General features: G+C 41.2%; 1 protein-coding gene across 6 annotated transcripts in view; it reads right to left on the reverse strand.

The window, feature by feature from the left end:
• Positions 1 to 24688, reverse strand: part of ASAP1 (ArfGAP with SH3 domain, ankyrin repeat and PH domain 1) — a 397004-nt gene that overhangs the window by 72769 nt on the left and 299547 nt on the right. For all 6 annotated transcript variants that reach the window (XM_017962314.3, XM_017962320.3, XM_017962317.3 and 3 more), the window contains 5 exons: positions 16741 to 16828; positions 14104 to 14152; positions 8135 to 8298; positions 6171 to 6304; positions 4215 to 4306 (listed from right to left, as the gene is read on the reverse strand). In XM_017962314.3, coding sequence (XP_017817803.1) covers positions 4215 to 4306; positions 6171 to 6304; positions 8135 to 8298; positions 14104 to 14152; positions 16741 to 16828 — 527 coding nt within the window. The remainder of the gene's footprint in view (positions 1 to 4214; positions 4307 to 6170; positions 6305 to 8134; positions 8299 to 14103; positions 14153 to 16740; positions 16829 to 24688) is intronic.

The following is a 24688-nucleotide window of genomic DNA, read 5'->3' on the forward strand; positions in this document are numbered from 1 at the left end:
ACTTTGGATTAAATCTTAGTTCTACAGCATCCCAGCTGTGTGACCACGGGAAACTGCTTAATCGTCATGAGCTTGAGTTTTTTTTTTAATCTGAAAATGTGGATAAGACATTGGTATATTTTGAATTAAAGGATGTACAGTGCCTAATAACTGTTTTCTTCCTTCTGAGAGGGCTCTAACACAAAGGACATGAACTTTCTTGCTCAAAAATATGCATTCCACCTGTGGAAGCTGCTGCTGTTTCCAACACCCCACAGTCAGGCAACACAGTTTAACACTGTGCTGGTACCTTTTTCTTTCATTCCGGGTTGGCAGTAAAAACAGTTGGGCTGCTTGATGATGGCACACAGCTTCTGGTTTTTTCTCAACCCTGTGCAGTTGAGAAAAGATCAACTGATTCTACTAAGTAACCAAGATCTTATGCTCATGGGTGTCCTTTATGCTTAGGTCAAAGTCCTTTTAGGATGGCAAGAGCCTGATGAATTAGAGGACTTCCAGTAATCAAAAGAATGGCCCAAGCCTGGCTTCTGAGGCCTCTGCTGCATGTGTCTTATATAAAGTGTGAAAGGCAGCTACTGTGTTGATGGATGGAGCAGCAGACTTAAAAATTAAATGGCTCTTGATTCAAGTCTGAGACTATGTGACCGTGGGTAAATCAAGTTCTCACTGAGTCTCAGTTTCCTTACCTGTGAAATATTAGTAATCATAGCTGCCTTCCAAAGAAGCAAGATTATGAGTAAGGAACAAAGAGTGATGCATGTGTTAGGGGTTCATTTGAAAGCTTCCTTCCCAATTATTATCCGGGAAGGCAGAACTAGGCTTAAAGATGCAAAGTTGCGGGGAGGTAGATCTTAGATTACTGTTTCTACGCATTCATCTGCATTTCAGGAATGTCTGCAGGTGGCTTACTGTCACTGGAAATATCACGAAGATGCTCACACAATTATTGGAAGAAATGATGCAGAGGGTGCTCAGGTATCACATGATCACCTTGAAAATCACCTCTACCCTTAGGTCGCTAATTCTGTGGCCATAGGAAGTATCTGGCCTCTTACTAGGCACAATGCCTTCAACTTTCTATGGGCACTCAGCCCATGGTCCCCTGCAATTTAAGGTTTTCTGACATTGAAGTAATAGGGACAGTGGAAAATAGATTTGTCTGGAAATCTGGACACTAGAATTCTAGTCCTATGGCTGATAAAGACAACTTTTCTCCTCTGTCCCCTTAAACCCAGTCCTCTCTTTATCTACTCTGTTTTCATTAATGCTACTATCTATTTACCTAGATGTAAAACCTTGGGTGTCATCTTGACAGAGTCTTTAACATCTCATATTAAAACTGTTGGCTCTCCCTTCAAAATATATTGGAAAGTCAACCACATTTCATTACCTTAATTGCTACCACCTTTGTCCAGTTTACCTTCAGTGCTCAGTGGATCTAGTCTAACAGCTTCTTCCCTGTCTGTTTCCATAGGCACCCAGGCCCCATCACATTCCCCACAAGCCTGTCCTTCACACATCAGCTACAACTGGGTTTCTCATTCTCAGCCCTACTGACATTTGGGGCTGGGTAATTCTTTTCTCTTGACAGCTGTCCTATGTATTGTAGGATGTTTAGCACTATCCTGGACCTCTACCCACCAGGTGCCTGTAGCACCTGTCCAAGTCATGACAACTAGACTATCTCCAGACATTGCCAAGTATCCTCTGGGGGCAAAGTCACCCTTGGTTGAGAACCAATATCACATCATCAGTTTAAGAGGCCGGGCGCACTGGCTCATGCCTGTAATCCCAGCACATTGGGAGGTCAAGGCAGGCGAATCACCTGAGGTCGGGAGTTCGAGACCAGCCTGACCAACATGAAGCAACCCTTTCTCTACTAAAAATACAGAAAACTAGTCGGGTATAGTGGCGCATGCCTGTAATCCCAGCTACTCGGGAGGCTGAGACAGGAGAATCGCTTGAACCTGGGAGGTGGAGGTTGCAGTGAGCCAAGATCACGTTATTGTACTCCAGCTTGGGCAATGAGAGTGAAACTCCGTCTCAAAAAAAAAAAAAAGATAATTTAGAAAATAACTCAGATCATGCTACTCCTGTTTAAAACCTCTCAATCACACAATCAAATCCCCAGGCAGTCCATGACCTACATGATCTGGCCCCATCTCTATCTTGCCCAGCATTCCCCCCCATCTCCCTCTTGCTCAGTTCTCTCCCTCCACATCTTCCTTCTGCCCCTTGGGGCACGCACAATGACTGTTCCAGCTGCCTGGCTGCTTCCCCCAGGGAGGGGGCCTTCATGCCCCTCAGCTCTGCACTTTCTCTACCTTCAACCTGAAAAAAATACCCCCTTCCCTTTCCCCACACACTTCAACACCTCCTCTTGTTGTACTTTCTTCATTAACACCTAATACAATGTGTAATTGTATTACCGACTTTTTAATTCCCTGTGTTATCCTCTCCTCAGAATGTAAGCAGGACAGAAACTCTGTCTTGTTTGCTATTGTATCTTCAGCACCTACAAGAGTGCTTTAAGCAGGGAAGCTGCCTCATAAGGATTTGATCAATGACTAAATGAGTGATCAAATTGCATGTTACAAGAGGTTCACTTTATGCCTCTGGGTCACTGGCCAAACAAGGAAGTAATAATAGTAGTAGTTGTAAATACTTATACAGCACTTACTACAGACCAATAATAACAATAATAGATACTTATACAGCACTAACTATAGACCAAATGCTGCTCCAAGCACTTTTTATTCAAGCCCTTTGTCACCACAACCCTATGAGGTAGATATATGTTCTGGATGAGGAAACTAAGGCACAGACAATTAAAGTTACTTGTCCAAGATCACATAGTTTAGGAAAAGGCAGAGCTATGATATGAAATCCAGCAGTCTGGCTCCAAAATCTGTGATCTTAACCACAACATTAGTGATACTGGAGAACCACAGACATTTTGAAGGCGAAAGCCTTACAGAGGCCAAATGACTAGATGAGGTGCAAAGCTGACCAGGCGATGCTGATGCTGCTTCCCACGTGAGAAACAGGACATAAAAATCCATGCTGTTATGACATTCATCTGGCAGCAGTGCCTTCAAGGTTTGGGTCATGCAAACATTTAAAAAATGCTGGTGTGGGCAAGACTACACTGTGTATGTGCTTGAGCACTTGCTGTTATCAAGTTGGTAAAGTAAAACTTAGGTCTTATTTGTTCATGGTAGTTTTACAATCAAATTAACTTTTGAAAAGCTTTTCAGTGTAATTTGTGCTTTTTTTTTTTCCATCTCATAGTGTTCTGTTGTGTGACTCTGCCATAGAGTATTTCATCAGATGCCTACAGATGGATACTTCTTTTGTTCTTACTCTTTTTGTATTACAGAATAGGAATAAATTCCCAGGAGTGGGACTGCCGAGTCAAAGGGTTAAGTACATTTATAATTTTGGTAAATATGGTTAATTTGTTTTTCGTAGTGTACCATTTTGTACTCCCACTGGCAATATTATGAGACAGAATGTCAGTTTCCCCACAGTCTTGCTGAGTGAGTTTTTAAGCATTTGGATTTTTGCCAGGCTAACAGGAATTTCCCATTGTCTTTGAATATCTCTTACTTATCACAATATGCCATGTTTTTGAGAGAACTGCCCCCATGACGATCTGTGCTTCACAGAACAGGTACTCAGCTGCAGCTACCCAGGGGAAGGTGAGGGTGAAAAGAATCTGTGCATCCCGGAAATACATTTCTAAATACTTTCCTTTGCTCTGCTTTCCCCTGACAATGGGGTTTGCTCTGAAAAACAAACAAACAAAAACTAAAAAACTAAAGGCTTTTTTTTTTTTTTGAGATGGAGTCTCGCACTGTTGCTCAGGCTGGAGTGCAGGGGTGTGATCTCGGCTCACTGCAAGCTCTGCCTCCCGGGTTCATGCCATTCTCCTGCCTCAGCTTCCAGAGTAGCTGGGACTATAAGTGCCTGCCACCACGCCCGGCTAATTTTTTAAAAAAATTTTTAATAGAGATGGGTTTCACCGTGTTAGCCAGGATGGTCTTGATCTCCTGACCTCATGATCCATCCACCTCGGCCTCCCAAAGTGGCTGGATTACAGGCATGAGCCACCGCGCCCAGCCAAAAAAAAAAAACTAAGAAGTTTTTTGGGAGGGTAGAAAAACAATTATAGAATGATTAAAAAAAAAGTTCAATATATCACAAATACTTACATATCACTTGAAGGGGTGGGTTTTGGTGAGGGGCTGGGTAAATTTGCTTCCATAATATCATTAAAACTATTGTTTCCTACATTCTTGGCCAGCTGTAACAGAAAAAAAAAAAGAACAAAACCACAATATAGCAAACTCTTTGCTACTAATGAAGTCTCCTATTATCTGCTTTTGAGATTTATGAATACGTATTTTCCCTCATTTGACTCAGGATACAAACCACCATCCATGTGGTCAACAAATATTTACTGACTATCTACCATGTGCCAAGCACCAAACTAAGTGCTGGAAATGCAGAAATGGGTAAAGTAGGTTTCCTTTCCATAGGTGCTCAGAGTCTAGTGGAGCCAATGAGAAGGAAATCAATCATATCTACAAATATGTGATAAACGCTAGAACAGAATCTGGTCCTACACACATACAAACTATCTGAGATTACAGAGAGAGGGCTCCATTTGTGAATCTAGGCTAAACTTTTAATGAACAGCAATAGCTTTTCAACCACCATCACGTTTCCTTTTTATATTGAACAAATTTACTCCCAGGACAGAAAAGGACACAGTATTACTTTATATTTGGGTACAGATTAAGATGCTGCAGGCAGCAGAGGACCCAGGAAGCATTTTGCTTCTGGGTTCAAGAGCATTCTAAGAAAATTTCTTCTGAAGGGCCTCTAATCATTTTATGTAATTTTGGGATGCAAAGTTTAAGAAACATACACACAACCACGTCTTTGAGGGAAAAAAACTCGGGTTTATTGCATGGCAAACGTTTAGGATTTGGACTTTCCTCTTTCTTGTCGTCAAACTGGGTTTCGTTAATACAGGTCAAGGAGATGAGGGATATCATTTGTGCACTAAAGAAGAATGTGTTACAGGTATTAGGTCTGTGTCTTTTCTCTATAATCCTGAAGCGAACTAGGGAGCCGAGTATCAGCATGGTAACTTCCTGCTTTCTAAATTAGAAGGAATATCTTGTATTGTGCATAGAACACAAGACAGATCACAACTGCTTAGTGAATGCTCAGATGGCCAGGGCTGCTGGCTGGGTCACTAACTGCCTTTTTTGGTCAAGGCTACTGATAAGTTAGACATTCAGCTTTTTTTTGAGCCCAGGTTCACTCAGATTCTGCTCAAGGGTGAGCCTCCTGTCTGAGAAGTCATACTTTATTTTAAAAATTTCACTGTCAGTACAAAGAGTCTTTCACAGTGCATCAGTGTTAAAATTATGCAAGACAGGGCATTTGTCCAGTAGGCATCCTACTTGGGGGATGCCAAGTAGGGCTCCCCTTCGGTATTTTGGTATATCTCGGGGAGCAATTTGGACCTGATGACAACTCCAAATCTGGGTGACTCATGATGGGAAGGGCAGAGGGTAAAGGAAAACAAGTTTAAGTGTACATAACCCCTTTTTTGGATTAAGAAGCTAAGCACCACAACTTTACACAATTTCTTCCCTTACTACCTAAAGAAGTTACGGGCTAGAGAGTAGCCGGTGTTATGACAATAGTTAACAAGCCACTCATAATTCATGTGTACTTTTACTAACTTAGAAATAATAAAAATAAAATTGAGTTAAACTCTTTAGTCATTATTTACAACAGAAGGCATGAGGTAATGTGAACATTTGAGTTTAACTGCTATTTTCGCGAGTTATATGAAAACTAATTCAAAAAGAAAAAAGTAGTTTTGAAGAAGCCCATCCCAAAAGAAAAGAGCCAATTTCACTGAGCTACTTACAGACATGTATGGTTCATCCTTTCTTCAAACAGGAAATAGAAACAGTCAAGATTACACACTACAGAAGGTACTTTTTAAACATCTATGCAAACTCACAAAATTCAGGAATTATATAATTCTTTGTACTTGGCAGACATATAAAAAAAAATCCAAAATAATATAATAAAATTACTCATGACAATATCATCATTCTTCCCAAGTACAGGTCACTACTTACCAAGAGTTCAGAAGTTCCTAATTTGTCTAGTTCCAAAGACTGAATGCGAGAAATATGAACCCCCATTTCCCTATGGATGCCAGAACATTCTATACAGGTCAAAATACCCAAGTTGGTTGAAAGCCAGGTGGGTTCTGTGGAAAGAATTTTGAAGACAATGAAACTAAAAGACATCTAATTTTAGTGTGCTAACTACAGAGGAAGCTAAAACAATAGTAGTACAAATTGTTAAGAACTATGAAAGAAAGACTAAATAGAAGAAATGGACTCTTGAGGTTTAGCCTAGTGGCTACAATAAAAGTTTCCCTTTGATACTGAATTGAAAACAAAATTAAGCACTTTATCCTTGTGAAAATGTGAGAAAGGCTTTTCTTAAGAGATTCTATGCAACACCTTCAGGCCTGTGAGAGAGATTCCCTCACTGCCACTATCACCTCTGACAGTGATGGATTGAAGGTCTATTAAGTACTGCTCATAGGGGAATGGATTCTATAGCTATCATTAACCTCCAAGTTGCAACTAACGTTAATCCAACAGTTTTTGGTCATGGCCTCCCCATGAGCACCTCTTAGTAATAAGACAGCTGTAAATATTGAACGCCAAATGTTTCTTTCAGGCCTTTTTTTCTACAACCTCCAATGGCCCTAGAACAGTGGGAACTATTACTTTTATGTTAGCCAAATCTTCAGGTGTCTCTCTGGGTCAAGCGTCTTCCTGATTGGTCAATGCCTGAGATTTTACTACCTGCCTGCCATTTCCTGACAATATGTGTGTCACTATCATACATGTACACAATAATGGCGAAAATCTGAGACTTCTCTCAGAGGTGCTTATGGCTTCTTGTGTAGAAAATCCAGTTTCACAAGTAAAACAGTAAAAAAAGTATATCATAGTGCTTAAGAATACCAGGTTTGCATCCTTGTTGTGACTCCTACTAGCTGTGTGACCTTATGTAAGTCATTCAACCTCTTTGAGTACCAGTTTCCTCATCTGTAAAATGGGAACATTGGCATCTTGCTCTCAGGGGTTCTGCAAGGATTCACTGAGATAAGCAAAACACCTAGCATGATTCTCAGTACAGTGAGAATACTCAATGTTAGCTGTTGCCAATACATAGCTAATATAGAGATATTTGAAAATAAAAGTTTGGGAGAAGGTGACTTCAATGTGATATAGAGGTTAGGGAGGATGTGGCTGAGTAGGAAGGAATGAAAATCATGTACCACATGTCAGTTGATTTCACGTGTACCATTTTCTTTTCTTTTTTTTTTTTTGAGACAGTCTCGCTCTGTCCCTCAGGCTAGAGTGCAATGGTGCAATTTTGGCTCACTGCAACCTCTGCCTCCCGGGTTGAAATGATTCTTCTACCTTATCCTTCTGAATAGCTGGGATTACAGGTGCCCCCCACCTCGCCCAGCTAGTTTTTGAATTTTTAATAGCGATGGGGTTTCCCCATGTTGCCCAGGCTGGTCTCAAACTCCTGACCTCAAGTGATCCACCCACCTCAGCCTCCCAAAGTGCTGGGATTACAGGCGTGAGCCACCGTGCCATAGCAAGAGGTTTATTGACCCATTTTTTTAGGATAAGGAAACTACGAATCAGAATAGTAAAGGGACTCAGTGTGAGATTGTCCAGGCTGTGAGCGGCAACAGTGATACAAAATGTGGACTCCACGCCCCCTACTCTCTCCATAACGTCTATGGTGCTTATATACCTGGACCTTATAGGAAAGGTAGTACTTTGGCAGTGACATCTAGGAGAGCAAGAGGGGGCTTTCCAGGTAGAGAAAACAGCATAGGTAAAAGCAGCTCAGCGGTAGGAAAAATCACTTTGGGAATACGTGTTTTATGTGTGTATGTGAGTGTGTCCACAGGGGTTAAGGTTTTGCAATAAGTAGATCATTTTATGTTCTACAGGAAGAGAAAGGATGTTGTAAATGATCGTTCATATATGGAGATAAAAACCTGATGAGCCACAATCGCAGCAAATGTCATTCCCTGGGAGCCGCTGGACATCCTCAATAATGGCTTTTGTCAGGTCTTCCAGGCTGTTCTCTCCCGCACTCTGTTCTCCACGGAAGGCCATGGTTAGGGCCTCTTCTTTGCTATTTGTCAATACTGATATCCATCTGTTGGCAAAAACATAAGAAGAAAAAGGCCTTTATAAGAGCGTGGACTTTTTTTTTTTCTTTTTGGCACTGCAAAAAAAAAAAAAAAAATCTACTTTTGTCAAGTAATTCCAAAAGAGAAGCCCCCTTCCAAAATAGCAATAAAGTGATGAAAAACAAAGAAATCAAACTTGAAGGAAGATGAGAGTTAAAGAATGGAAAGCAACACATAGGGGAAAATGAGAGAGATGAGAGGAGCAGACGAGAAAAGTAAAAAATCAATATAACTGAGGACTTGAACGAATATACAAGGAGACTGCATTTCTGTGTGGGCATACTGAATAAATGGAATGTTGGAATGGAGAGGACTCAGTGAGGGACCTATCCAATGCAAGGATGAGAAAGAAAGAATGAGAAATGGAGAGAGGCCAGGAAAAGGAGTTTAGCAAAAGGTATATGTTTTCTGCAAGTCCATGTCAGTGGGGACACTTAACAGTGAAAGTGAAGGGATATTTCATTAGCAGCCATAAAAACTTATACTTACGAAAAAGGCATATTAACATGGAAACATGATGACATTTATAGTATTAAATGAAGACTGCAGATTATTTACTTATATACAGTATGACTAACATATGTCCCAAACAAAATAACCCTTTGTTACTAAAATAACCTAAAAATCCAACAACAGGGAGTTGATTAATAAGGCATGAAATAACCACAAAGCAGAACAGTTAAGTAGGCATTAAAGTGTACATTTTCAAATAATTTTTGGGTGACACTGGATAAATGCTCATAATACAGTGTTTTGTGAAATCAACAACAAAAAAACCTATTATATGATTGATATGGTTTGGATTTGTTTCCTCACCCAAATCTCATCTTGAATTGTAATCCCCATAATCCCCACGTCTCTGGGCAGAGACCACTGTGGGAGTGATTGGATCAAGGCGGCAGTTTCCCCCATGCTGTTCTCATGACAGTGAGTGCGTTGAGATCTGATGGTTTTATAAGGGGCTCTTCCCTCTTTGCTCCACACACTTCTCTCTCCTGATGCCATGTGAAGAAAGACGTGTTTGCTGCCCTTCCACCATAATTGTAAGTCTCCTGAGGCCTCCCCAGCCATGTGGAACTGTGAGTCATTTAAACTTCTTTCCTTTATAAATTACCCAGTCTAGGGTGTTTCTTTATAGCAGGGTGAGAACGGACTAATATAAGATATAATCCCATATTTAAATATATGTATGTATTAAAGGCTAAAAGGAATTTCACTAATATGTCAATAGTGGTTGTTTCTGAGTGATTTTCTATAGAAAACAACTGATAGAGTAATTGCTCGACTTTGTGCCTTTCTGTAATTTTTCAAAACTATAATGAGCTTGTATTACTTTCATGAATGAGAAAAAAGCCAAATTTATTTCTTAAGAAGAAAATAAAAAACATTTCCAAACCACTGTTAATTTTTTAAGTTACTACATAGACAGCTAATGTTTATTCTCAACAGACAATACAGAGGTTCAGAACTGAGTCTCTCATTTTTTTGTATATCACTGAATGAAATGGATATGAAACAAAGCACTATACAAAAGACTTGGAATAAGCAATAGTGAGAGCATAATAATTAAAAACCAAATTATGTTTTTGGAGTATGTGAACAATGCAAGTCACACCTTTGACTCTAGGTGGCGCTCACTTTCACTATGTTGGGAGAAATACACATATCACAGCTTAACTTCTACTGTGATGCAGAAAACTGAACATTTCAAAACCAACGGTCTAGGAATTCACATGCAGAAGGAATGGGGGGATTTTATACCTTTCAGAATATTAAAACAGTATTTTTATATCAGTTAGTTTGATGTTAGAAACTAGAAATTGCTTTGTTAAAAACAAATCAAGAACCTGGGTTCAATAGGACTGACCACTGCATTTTATCAGCGGCACTGTTACTGGATTTTTCACATGACTGCAAAGCCTCTATTTTGCTTTCCTCAGGCATTATAGCATTTGGCTAACATTGGCCAGTATCTACTATGTACCAAATACTTACAATTTTTAACATATAAATTGAACAGCCCAAATTTGAAATCCAAAACAGTTGTGGTCCCAAGCATTTCAAATAAGGGATACTCAACCTGTAGAGTCTTCCAACATGCCTCTAAGTTAGGGTTTATAATACTTTATAGATGAGGAAACTGAAGTTATATGACTTGCCTAAGGTCCTAGCCTGGATTGTGTCAGACCAGATGGGAATAAGAAAACACTTCTGTTGATTCACTTTTTCAGAGTTCCTTCCATTTGCCTCTTTACTCAGGAGCTCATGACAAATAAATAAAGAAGTTTGTCATGATAATCAGAAAAAGTATATTTAAAGGATAATTTTCTAGAGAAAATAATTCAAATTTGGTGGAAAGAAATGGCTAAATTTCAAAAGGACCAAGAATCACAGTGATAATTTGTTGACAACATTTTTTAACTTTTAAATTATTTTCAAGTAAGCATACTCAAAAGCATAAAGAATGAATAACTGTATTTTAATACTTTAAAAGTAGTTTTGAGTTTTATAAGATAAAAAATAACTTGGCACTGTACTAAGGGCTTTACATATCTTATCCTCTCAAAATTCTGCAATCGAGGTACATAATCGCATCTTACTGATGAGAAGCCTGAAGCCAGATGATCTGCCTAAGGTTAAAAAACCACTAACCACCGTAGTGCATGTATGTGGTCCCAGCTACTGGGGAGGCTGAAGCGGGAAGATCACTCCAGCCTAGGAGTTCAAGTCCAGCCTGGGCAACAGAGAGAGATCTCCTTTAAAAAAAGCCACGCTCACACCTGTAATCCCAGCACTTTGGGAGGCTGAGGCGGGCAAATCACGAGGTCTGAGGCGGGCTAACATGGTGAAACCTCATCTCTACTAAAAATACAAAAAAATTAGCCAGGCGTGGTGGCGGGCCCCTGTAGTCCCAGGTACTCGCGAGGCTGAGGCAGCAGAATTGCTTGAACCTGGGAGGCACAGGTTGCAGTGAGTCGAGATCGCGCCACTGCACTCCAGCCTGGGCGACAGAGCGAGACTCCATCCAAAAAAAAAAAAAAGCCAGTAGCCAGCAGAGCCTGGACAAGAAGCCAAATGAGTCTAACATGCATCCTATCTTTGTGAACTTTCCTCAGTGAGAATAAATTTTTTCATTCAATTTCATTGAACATTTTCATATGAAAAATAAACTCAGTGACGCAGCAAAACTGCCTCTATGTAACCTGGAGGTAAGTGAAGAACTAAGGCTTCCCTCGGGGGCATGTGCTTTCTTTGTGAATTGCCATTACCTCCTACAGCACCAAAACAAAGTTCCCCTCTCACCACCAGCACCCAAAGAGAAAGCAGGCCGGGCACTGTAGCTCACGCCTGTAATCCCAGCACTTTGTGGGACCAAGGTGGGAGGATGGCTTGAGCTCAGGAGTTTGAGGCCAGCCTGGGTAACAGCAGCAAGACCTCATGGCTACTAAAAAAAAAAAAAAAAGAAACAAACATTAGCTGAGAGTGGTGATGTATGCTTGTAGCACTAGCTACTTCGAAGGCTGAAACAGGAGGATCACCTGAGCCTGGGAGACTGAGGCTGCAGCTGAGCTATAATCATGCCACTGCACTCCAGCATGTGTGACAGAGTGAAACCTTGTCTCCAAAACAAAACTGCAAAGTGCAAAATGTACAACTTCAGGATGGGCCACGTAATCCTTTTACTGAAAAATGTTAAGTCTCATGGGCAGGAAACGAATCTCTAACAAAACTGGGACTGAATTACCTGTTAAGTCCTAAGAGTAAATAAAATATTGAAGGCCTGAGTTTCAGTCATAAGGGAAAACAAAGTGGTTGTGTTCCCGCCTCACCCAAATTACTCACCTGTGTTCCACCTAGGGTTTTGAGAAAGGGAAATGAGGAGGAGAGAATGAAATCAGATAAGGAGAAACAATATTCCAAGGTGACTGTGGAATTCTGTCTGGGTTCAAATCCTAGCTTACCGGACTGTTACCATGTGCACATTATGCCTCTGTTTCCTCATTTGCAAACTAGGGACAAAAGTCCCTACTTTCTGGGGTTGTGAGGATTAATAAGACATGAAGTGCATTTAGCACATAACATCTCAATAACTATTACCCATTTTTATTATAAATAGTACCTCTCTCTGAATCTGTGGGTGGAGGGCCAGGCCTCTGACTTTCTCATTGACTTCTAGTCACCTTTCAGTCCACCAACTCTATACCCATAACACCAAGTCATCAATCACTTCCTTCCAATTCCATCCTGTTTCTGTGCCATCAGAGCCTCCTGCCTGGAGCATACAGTATTTACAACCCTCCTCTACGTTCATGAGCCAGTTCAGGCCAGTTCAGATGACTTGGAAGTCATCTTTGAGCAACAACCCCAGGAAGCCATGAGGGTGTGTGTCCCGAGTCTATTCCTCCAGCACATGGCCTCCTCTGCCCTTACTCTTAGCACCTGCACTATGTCGCACCTATGACAGCCTCCTGCAGTAGAGATGCAGTTCCTTCAGGGCAGGGGCTCCGTCTAATTTAATGTTGTATTCTCAAGGCTTTGCATAGTCTTGGCATACAGCTGGCATTCATTAAATATTCAAATAATGAATGGCTAATTAGACCTTTCTCCTCATTTTCCTTTGTCTTTCTACCTTCTCTCTCAGTTTTCTTTCCCCACCCTGTTCCTCCCACCTCCGTATCTTTTCTACCCATATTCTCTTCTCTTTCTGATCCTTTATCATTTCTCCTTTGAAATGGGAAAAGAGTAAAATTCCCCAGAGAAGACTGTGTGTGTGTGAGCAATAACAAAAGCAAGTAAGCGACTGGGAGACAGAAAAGAGGTGAGTGTAAGGCAAAAAGGGTATGAGCAGAATTCTGTGGCTCTCCAGAAATAAGAGAGGAACACAGCATGTATTCTGTGCCACTGATGGGACAGGAAGTTTGATAGTTTATCAAACTCGGTCCAAATTACGCCAAGTTCTCATTAGAAATAAATAAATAAAAAAAAAGTGAACACTAATTGCCCACTTTAACAAAAACATCCCTCTCCCAAGCAGCTGAGATTTGTAATAGTCACACACTGCCTTTTTCAGTCTAGGCAGGCTACAGGAAAGAGGAAGGAATAAAGATGGCTCAGGACCAGGGCTAGTGTTTTAAAAAAGGGGCTAGGGACTATCTAAGGTTGCATACCTGGTCATGTAAGTGCAAAACTCCAACCCAGGAGTATGTGATACCAACCTGGTCCTTCCCACTGTATCAAGTTCCTTTTTATTGACTCTGTTCACCCCAGTGAAAGGCACAGGCCAGTGTTCCTTACTTCAGGGCCCGGCTCTCCTGCTCCTCCTACAGTAATGGTCAAGTGTCCAGGTAGGCTGGCTGATATGTTTGGCCACCAAAAACTGAGCAAAGGCCCCTCCTGAGGGCAGGGGATGTGATTAAAAGACGCATAAGGCACGGTCCTTGTCCTCAAAAAGCCCTTGGTCTCTAGAGGGCTGCAGACATGCACCACAGGATCACAGAAGGGTATGAAGAGACCACGGGCAGAGAGTAGGGAGCTATAACCCCAGAGAGGGTGAGGTTTGAGCAGAATCTTGCAGGAGGTACCAGAACTTATTGAGTAGACAAGAGGGAGAACCACAGACAGAGAAGAGCAACATGGCCCACAGGCAAGAAAGAAGCATGGAGCCACCAGGCAAGGTTCTTACAAATGAAAAGAAAATGTTAATGTATATTAGAAAGAGAGAGGTGCTTTTTCAATCCAAGGTATTGCACCTTTATTTCAAAACTACTTACGCTACATAATCCTGCTCATCTTCCGCCTGAAAGTGATATGTTCTATTATCTAAAACAAACAAAAAAAATAAGTGAAACCTTAGAAAGCAGGGTACTTTCAAGTATAACACAGATTTAAGTTCCTGGAAAGAAAACCAACCCAGTAAAAGTAGAACTTTAATATTATTTTAGTTTTACACCATTATGTACCAGGTGTCTTGTGTATATTATTGCTAATCTTCACAAAAGCCCTATCTGTTTCTCATTTTACAGACATGAGGCTCCAAGAGGTTCAGTGACTTACACAAGGTCACACAGCAATAAAACAGCTACATGATTCATTCTGTCAAGATTATTTTTCTTAAGCACAACAAGAATACAATGAAATAACCACAAATACCATGCAAACATCTGACACTGCTTTTGAATAAACAGTGAGGAGAGGGGAAGGTCCTATTTGATCCAAATGGATTTCTATGACAAACTGGAGAGTGACAGCTAATTCAGTATTTTCTGTTTCATTTTCAATTCAACTATTACTGTTTTTTTCTTTTTTTTTTTAAAACCCTCCTTTTCAGAAATGATTCATTTACTGTTCCCCATGTGTTCTGAGACTTAACCACGGGGTAGCCCCAACACCCCTGACACTAGGAATACTATGCCCCAGATGTTGGGGCTGCTCTCTGGTTGAATCAGGTTGCAGGAAGAAAGGCTCAATCTCTGCTATCCATGTAAGGGAAGGAGTGACCTAACTTGGATACTCTGGGCAGGGTGTACATGAGGGAAGCTCTTTCTCAATATATTCAGGTCAAACTAACACATCCTGAGCACCTCCTGTGTGACTAGGCTAGGCAATCACACCCTTCATCTCCCCTGGAGAGAGAGACAATGTGTATGTCAAAGAACACACCATGCCTAATATTATAGCTCATGACTGTCATCCTAACACTTTGGGAGGTCAAGGCAGGAGGACTGCTTAAGCCTAGGAGTTTGAGACCAGCCTCCGCAACATACAGATCCTGCCTCTACAAAAAAATTAAAAATTAGCCAGATGCGGTGGCGTGCACCTGTAGTCCCAGCTACTTGGGAGGCTGAAGCAGGAGGATCACTTGAGACCAGGAGGTTGAGGCTGCAGTGAGCTGTGACTGAACCACTGCACTCCAGCCTGGGTGACACAGTGAGGCCCTGTCTCAAAAAAACAAAAACAAAACCCAAAAACAAAACAAAACAAAAAAGAACATGCCATGGGTGGCAGTGCCTGAGAGCTTTGGCTGAATCTCTGCTTTACTGCTGTGTGATCTTCTTTAGGTCACTGAACCTCTTGGAGTCTCAGTTTTTTCTTCTCTAAAATGGAAAACCGATAGGGCTTTCGTGAGGATTAGCAATAATGTATATAAGGTACCTGGCATGTAACAGATGCTCTATAATTGACAACTATTATTAATAACCTATAGATTCTCATAACTAGGGATTCTTGGCTTTTTGAAGTCATAAAATAATTCAAAATTTTCATATTTCTTTCTCATCAATAACTCAAGAAATCTCTTGGTAATGAAAATCACAGGGAATCTAAACTTCATACAGATGCTGCAGAAGGCAGCTTCGACTACACCTAAAGAGCCTCATGACTGATTTTATCTTTTGGGTCAGGACTGTTCACACAACTGCATCAGAAGGGTTTCAAAGGGCAGGAAAATATTTCTGTGCTTCTATATATAGGTCATCCACTTTGGCTGTGGGTCTGCCTTGCTGGGCTGTGATAGAGAAGGAAGGATACTTAAGATTAGTGTTGCAGGATTTCAGGATATTCATGAGAGTCACTTCATTGGCACTGTCATCCTCTCTTTACAAAGAGGTGTCCTCTCAGCTACAGTGTGGGTCGGTAAGCATATCCATGGGAACCAGTACAAGCACAGGTAGCTGGCCTAGAGGAACATCTCCCCCCAACTCTTTACAGTGAGGGCACAGGCTATAACCGGCTGTGGGGTGGGTCGCTCATTACACTCTCTCATCACAGGAGAAGAGCAAACTCTGAACCATGAAGTAGAAGGGTGACAGGGTGCAGTGCCATCAATTCATGGAGGTTGAAGGCAGTTCTGCTTGGAAGCAAGGAAATGATTTTTCCTTTAAGAGTTAGATTTTGCAGGGATATAACTCTGGGCAAATGTGTTGTACAGATATAACGCACATCTGCATTCCCAAGTCTACATCTGTGCTTCTTAACCACAGGTACACATTACAATCACCTCAATCACCTAGCAGCTTTTTTTTTTTTAAATTACGTCTGGGCCTTATACCAACAACTATAACTCAGTAGATCTAAGATAGAAAATGGGAATACACTTAGAAACATCTCTCCAAGGGGATAAAGCTGTGTACTCACAGTCAAGCACTGGTCTACTTCAATGTACAAATCCTAGATTCTATTCTATTGCTGGTCAGATCTGACACTGCTATGCCTTGTCAACTTCCAAGTGGGCTCAGTGGAAATTAAGAGACCTGGGGCATCTTTCTAGAGCAGCACATGCAGGAATAACAAGAAACTGTTCCAATGTCAACTCTGAGGAGTCCCGCTTGGAAAGCTGCTGACCTGGAGAATGGAAATGTGTAGGTGTCAGAAGCCACGATAACCAACTCAGAGAGAGAAAAAGGACTCACGTGATATCAGGTCAAAAGATTTTTTGTCTTCGGCATTAGGTTTTACTTGGCAGGTAAGAAGGTTCAACTTAGCTGGTTGCCTGTTAGACTGGAAAAAAAGAGAAAATAGAGAAGTTATATACAGCTCCACTCTCTTGTCTGCAGGTTCAGTGCCCTGCAGGGCAGGTATGCAGTTCACAAGGCCTGCTCAGTGATACAAAAATACATTTTCAGCAATGAAGAAACAGACATCTGAGCATTGTTCCAAGTTTGCTGCCAGAAGACAACAGATCTGTAGGTTTCTGCCCTCAAATATAAGCTGGTAAGTTTAGTACAGTTTTATTTATCCCACTTGAATTCTGAATCTCATTAAAGATGGAAAACAATTAGGTGTCCTACTAAATGTCTTTAAACTGTGCATAAATATCCTGGTGATTTTTCAGAAGAGAATAAAAAATAATCCACCTCACTTCCAATGAACAGTGGGCATGGTCCATGGAAATGCACCTTTCTGGAACCTACACATACCTAAGCACCAACAGTTGGCACTTTTAATGCTGCATCTTACTGCGAAACGTAGCTAAGCTATATTTCATTTATTCATTCAAAATGACCCCAGTAATCAATCATCCCCAAATTGATCTCCCAGGTATCCACGGATTTAACAAATTTTGGTTGTGATGCAAAATTTACATTACTTCTCTCAGAAGTATAATGACAATTACTACCTGTGAGGCAATGCTTAATGAACCCCAATATCTAGAGAGAGAGAAAATTTGATAAGGATTCCATATAACTTATCAGCAAATCTCTTGGTCACACATATAAAACAGACCCTACAGTATCTAGATAGTCACGCTAACTTAGGAATCTCACCACATATTCACACTGGTCAAAACACTCTCCTGCCTGCCCATGTCCAAGGTCACATGCTGGACAATGGCTGATACTAGGATCCCTCCTTCCTGCAGAAGCTGACCAAGGAATGAAATGTTTGAGTGCCTGGGCTGGGCTGTGCTCGAACACGAGAAGCCTGGAGAAATAAGCAACGAAACTCTTTAGTTGGATCTATGTCTCTGTTTCAATTGAGAGCTGTGGTTCTGAAAATCCTAGTACCAGGAGCATCTCCAGCTGAGGAATTAAAATTTTTAGGGAAAAGAGAGGGGGAGGGAGTTAGAGACAAGTCACATCGGTAAGCCTGAAACAACAGAGATGGCATACAAACAAGACAACTTCAATGACACACTGTTACCTCTCTTAAATAATAGGCATTAAACAATTTCTATTTATCTTCCTGTGTTCGCTGGACCATTTTTCAAGATCTTTCTCCCTCTATGATTTCAATGAGATTACACACAGAAAACAATGCCCTTTGTCACGTATCTATCTGTTCCAAAGCAAACTGCTTTGGGGGAGGAAGTAAGAGACCCCAGGGGATTCCGTGTTCAAGGCATGTACCTTTGATTTAGAAATGGAACCAGAAGTCAAGTACAAGAGAATTTTGCCTAAGAGGAAACATTGCTTGGGAAGATTCCTATACTCCAGAACTTGTCACCAAACCTAGAAGGGGAGGCAGGAGCTTGTGGGCCTGCAAATTTCTCTTAGAAAATAGCTGAAGAGCCGGATGAGGTGGCTCAGGCCTGTAATCCCAGCACTTTGAAAGGCTGAGGTGGGCAGATCACCTGAGGTCAGGAGTCTGAGACCAGCCTGACCAACATGGAGAAACACTGTCTCTACTAAAAATACAAAATTAGCCCAGCGTGGTGGCGGGCACCTGTAATCCCAGCTACTCGGGAGGCTGAGGCAGGAGAATCGCTTGAAATTGGGAGGTGGAGGTTACAGTGAGCAAGACAGCACCACTGCACTCCAGCCTGGGCAACAAGAGCAAAACTCTGTCTCAAAAAAAAAAAAAACAAAACAGCTGAAGTTTGGGTTGCTAAAGGCCTCAGAATCCAAAATCAGAATCTGCAGCCACAAAGCAGGCTTAGCTCACTGTAAAAACAACTGTTAGTTCTACATCTCATCTTTTTGGATGTTGATAAAATTACTGACTTCCTCATATAAATGACAACGGCATATGACCACCTGAAAAGGCAGCGACCCAGTTAATGGTAAGGACAACTCTTGCTATGTTATTATGTTCCAATTTGGAAACCACATTTAAAGAAGGATGCAGAAAAGCTTGGGGAGATGAAGAGATGATTAAAAGGGTGGAAAATGGAAACTCTGAAGATGAGTTAGAGGCGTTACTTAGTACAGAAGAGGGAAAGATAGGGGGTGACTTAATGACCATCTTCAAGTATATGCAGGTTGTTAATGGGAAGGTTGGGCAGCTGTTTTCCATTAGCTCAGATGAAAAGAAATGCACTCCAATTGTAGAAGATGATTTGGGCCAGACATAAGGAAGAACTTCCCAAGCTTAAGTTGATTATGCATAATAAGAGGTTTCAGGTTTCGTAAGTAGGGAAGGACTGCCTTTGAAAAATGTAATAATTTTTAAGCTGACCAGGCGTGGTGGCTTGTGCCTGTACTCCTAGCACTTTGGGAGGCTGAGGCAGGCGGATCACTTGAGGCCTGGGGTTTGAGACCAGCCTGGATAACGTGGCGAAACCCCGTCTCTACTAAAAATACAAAACTTAGCTAAGCATGACGGTGTATGCCTGTAATCCCAGCTACTCAGGAGGCTGAGGCAGGAGGATCACTTGAGCCTGAAAGGTGGAGGTGTAGTAAGCCAAAGTCACGCCATTGCACTCCAGCCTGGGCAACAGGGCGACAGAGCAAGACTCCGTCTCAAAAAAAAAAAAAAAAAAAATTAGTAATTTTTAGACACTATTCACATTTGAACGTGACAGAAGGTTAACTTTATTTTTTAATTCTCCCAAAATCTAGGTTTCTGCGGTGTTTCTGAACAATCTTACCAACAGATACAACCAAGAGTAGATATAAATCTTAACAAAAAACAAAAAACAAAAAGCCATACACTCAGCTGAGTATTAACTGCATTCAGGCAAGTTAAACAGCACCATTTACCTCTCATTTCTTTCTTTTTCTTTCTCCTTTTTGTTTTTATTGAGATAGGGTCTCGCTTTGTCGGCCAGGCTAGAGTGCAGTGGGGTGATCATTAATCACTGCAGTCTCAACCTCCTAGCCTCAAGTGATCCTCCCACCTCAGCCTCCCAAGTAGCTCGGACTATGGATGCACACCATCACACCTTTTTTTTTTTTTTTTTTTTTTTGGTATTTTTTGTGGAGACAGTTTCTCTCCATGTTGCCTAGGCTGCTCTTAAACTCCTGAGCTCAAGTGATCTGTCTGCCTCAGCTGGGATTACAGGCGTGAGGCACCATGCTGGCCTCAGGTCTCAGCTCTCATTTCTTTCTTTAAAAAAAAAAACACAAAAAAAACTTTTAGGTTTGGGAGTACATGTGAATGTTTATTATGTAGGTAAACATAGGGGTTTGTTGTACATATTATTTTATCACCCAGGTATTAGGCCAAGTACTCAATAGTTATCTTTTCTGCTCCTTTCCCTCGTCCCACTCTCCTCACCTCTCATTTCCAAGCAAGGACTATTTCAAAGTATTTTGCTGATAAGTAATTTATACCGTTTAAGTCATTCCATGATTGACCCACAACTTCAATGGTGATGACGTATGATGTTTATTCTCTTAGAAGTGTGTCAAATCTACTAGACTGACTTTTGCTATGTTAACATGAACCACATTTGACACAGGCACATCTTGCCTACCCATAGTGTTCTTCTCCAAACTAAGCTGCCAGTGAGGCACTTGACAAATGGCCATCATCCCAAATGTGACTTTGAGGAGCCAAGTACGCATAAGTTTTGACTATCTAAGCAGCTGACATACCCAGTGCTGACTGAGTTCATGAATACCAGAGGGGAGTGGTATGTTCCACAGAAGTCCAAAAACCAAGGCATTTGAAGCACAGAAATCACTACAGTAATAATTGTAACTTCAGATGTTTGTATAACTTTCCAAAATTTCAAAGCATTTTCTTGACATTCAGTACTAATTTATAGGTATATTGATTAGAGATGGTATAATCTTTCTTGGGATTTCAGCAGACTAAAAGTAAAACTGAATGATTTACTCTGGGCTACACCACAGTGGAACAGTTTAGGAAATGCTTTCATATTGTTTAAGTACAGGAGAGAAAAAAGAAAACAAAACAGAAGAGAAACTCTGTAAATGTCTATGTATCTACTGAGTCCTTGCTGTTGATTCCCATTCTGCTCAGAATAAACACACATCAGCGCCATGACCTCCAGGCACCAACTGCAGGCCCCTTCTCGCACTCAGCTCCTGTCACTCTGAGTTGTTCTTTGGCTGAGGAGGGGCACTGGTCCCTCCTGCTGCTCACACTCTCCTGCAGGCCCTCTAGGACTCTCATCAATCAGCACCTCCTTAGAGCGGGCGGTACCTGGCCTGACCACCTCCCCATGATGTTCCATTCTTATACACCTGTTGTATTTTCTTTCTGGCTCTTATTGCTCCTTATTTGCTTCCTGTCTTCCTTTTCACTGAGGACACACACATTTTTCCCATTAAAATGTGTTTGGCACACATCAGGTACTAGCAATATCACGGCTCATAGCAGCCTTGACCTCCCAGGTTCAAGTTATTGTCCTACCTTGGCCTTCCTAGTAACCGGTACTATATGTGCACGCCACCACATGAGGCTAATTTTAAAAAGACGTATTTTTTAGAGACAGGATCTCACTCTGTTGCCCAGGCTGGAATGCAGTGGTGCAATCATGGCTCACTGCAGCCTTGAACTCTTAGGCTCAAGGCATCCTCCTGCCTCAGCCTCCCAAGTAGCTGGGACTACAGGCATGCCTCACCATGCCTGACTAATTTTTAAAATTTTTGTAGAGACGGGGTCTTGCTTTGTTGCCCAGGCTGGTCTTAAACTCCTGTCCTTAAGTGATCCTCCTGCCTCGGCCTCTCAAAGTGCTGGGATTACAGCCATGTACCACTGTGCCCAGCCCTCAATAAATACTTACTAAATTAATGACTACATTCCAGGCATTTTATGTCATATGCTATCTCATGTACTACCTACCCTAAAGAGGGAAGTCTTTAGTTTCTTTTACTAAGTGAAGAAATGAAGGCGCAGAGAGGTTAAGTAACATTCCTAAGCTCTCCCGGTGAGGAAATGGTTTGGATGGGTCAGAGCCCCCACTACTTCTCTTCTGCATTCACTCTGCAGTCCAGCCTGGAAAGAAAGTAATCTGATATAGCTTGGGGAGTAACAGCTGGATGCCCAGCACACAAGAACATTTCCTCCTGATTACAGTAAGGGTTAGAAGTCAATGAAGCAAAAGCTCCAAAGATTAATTTCTATTTTAATATCTTCTTGGGTTATATGATTCTCCTCTAAGTACTGACTTTCATAATTGGGAAAAAGAAATTTTAGAAACCACTTTGAAATTCCTACTTACTCATTCATCATATATTTATTAAGCCTCCACCACATTCCAAACACATCTGAAAAACACACGGTCCATGACATTAAGCATCTGTGGAAACAGACCTGACTGCGTATGAGGCCCAGGGAGCCCATGGACCTGAGCTCAAGGGTGTGCACCAAAGAGGTAGGCAAGGTTCCACACAGGCAGCCTTAACCTTCAGAGAGGACTTGGAGGAGGGAACACGGACAAGCTGGGAAGCGTGAGGAGCAGGTCCAAAGGTCTGGGGCATAGGAGGGGATAAGCTGCAGGAGGTGACATTGAGCACACAGGAAGGGAGATTCTGCATGTGACACTAAAAAACTCACATTCCCATCCACGACTCTGGCAATCTACTGGAGAAAGTGGAGTGACCAGTTAGATCTGCATTTCACAGGGATGGTGGTGGGAGAGGTAGAGGAGGCAGAGAGAGGCTGAGAGAGTAAGGAAGATAAGCAATGAAATGAGGAAGGCCTGAATTAGAGCTATGTACAGTAGTGGTGCTGGTGGCCAGAGGCTTAAGACAGCTAGAAAAGGAGGCTTTTAATGCATCATTCCACAAGTAACCTTTACCTAGTATGTGAATTACTCCGTCCAGGAACTTGAATGGTGAGTGGAGGGAGGAACACATTGTTCCTGAAGGCTCTCTTGAGCAGAATCTCTGTCAAAAGCTACAAGAACTTCTCTAAATATTGTTATGACACGTTTCAAAACTGACGATTCTACAACTCTGTTCCTTCAAACTCTGAGGCTTGTCCTTTTATAGGTTTTACTTCTCATTAAAATAAAGCACATTCATAGAAGAAAATGAGACACAGATAGTACAAAGAAGAAACCAAACATTAGTTGTTAATCTCACTTTTACATGCAGCAATAATCACTGTTAATACCTTAATTTTACCAAGATGTGTCTTTTTTTTTTTTTTGACATATGTTGGTTCAACTTGTATATACTGTTTTGTAAACTGTTTTTCCCAATTAACAATATACACAGAAGTCTTCATTTTACACCCCCTCCCCCACACACCCTCAGACAAAAGGAAAACCTATTCAAGTTTCTGATTTTTGAAAATGTTTCAATCAGGAAAGCTCTGGGTACATTTCATGAAGAGAAGTGATGAAGATATCCCTCTGACATAATAAAAAGTGGATGTTCAGCTAGGAAAATCATCAAACGTGTAAGTAGAAATGCATGCAGAAACAGAATACATTAATTCCAATTAACGTTTCTGTGTTTCCTAAAAGAAAATAAACACCGCACATTTGTCTTTAGACAGCTTAGTGTGCATCATGGTTCCAGTGTTGTTGCTGGAAGTGTAAAGTTGTTAGCACAGGCATATTTCTCAGTTGATACTGGAGAAAACAGCTGCTACTGGAATTAGTACCCAGAAATGAAATTATTTCCTCCCATCATCTTACTGAATTGCTCTGCTTTACAAACAAGAAGTGAACAAAATTAAGTACTTGGAAAATAGGCCTGACCCATCCAGGATGAGGCTGACGAGCGGAGAGAGGTAAAAATGACAAAGCTCTCTTCACTTCCTATGCTAGTGCCTGAAAGCAGAGCTGCTCAGACCATTACGGTCATTTCAAAGTTTTCATTCAATAAATATTTAGACACCTACTGTGCCCTACAGGGACATACATTTTTGGCATACGATCAATAACCTCAACAACCCCCTGGCAAGAAATTAAGGCACCTGCTGAACACTTACCACTGCAGAGAGATCTTATCTCCAGAATTTTAGCAATCAAGACTATTGGCTTTTGACCTTCCAGACAGATGAAAAGGTAACAGTTTTTTAAAAAACTGAGCACCTAAACTGCTAGGTACATTATATGAATTCAATTATTTAATTTTTGCAATGACTCTGTGAGTTAGGTACTGTTCCCAAACCCATTTCATAAATGAGGTAACCAAGGATCAGGAAGGTGAAGTAAACTAACCTATGTTTCACAAAAAATAAATACCAAAGCTGAATTCTGAACAAATCTCTTCTCACTTATCACACTGTTTCTCTGTCAAGACAAGCCCTTGGAAAACTTACAAAGTCAGTCAAAATATGGCTTTACTGTTTTGCCTTTTCTGGTTCTTACTGCCCTTAAATGGCCAGTTCCCTCATTTTCCCTCCAGATGCACATTCCAAACCCCAAACTTACTACTCTGTGGCCACAACTAAAGCTCTCACATCCCTTGCATGATCCTTCAGACAGCGAAGAAGATGAGTAGCGATTATCTAACTGAAGTAATTCATTCTAGAGTGGATGACTGAATTCCCTTAACCCTCCCAACTATTTTATTAATTTTTTTGTCAAACATTTATCACTGTATCTCCCAACCATTTTAATTAAAGGACTCATTTCCAGTTGGCATGTATATGTGATAAAGAAATATTTGAAAACGGAGATCTCCAAGAAAATGTCTTTTCTTGCAGCCAGGAATCTGTTACCTTACCTTTGAGAGGATGTTCCACTCAAATCAACATTAAACAATCAATGCT

The sequence above is a fragment of the Papio anubis genome, chromosome 8 (assembly GCF_008728515.1).
Source record: "Papio anubis isolate 15944 chromosome 8, Panubis1.0, whole genome shotgun sequence".
NCBI classification, from domain to species: Eukaryota; Metazoa; Chordata; class Mammalia; order Primates; family Cercopithecidae; genus Papio; species Papio anubis.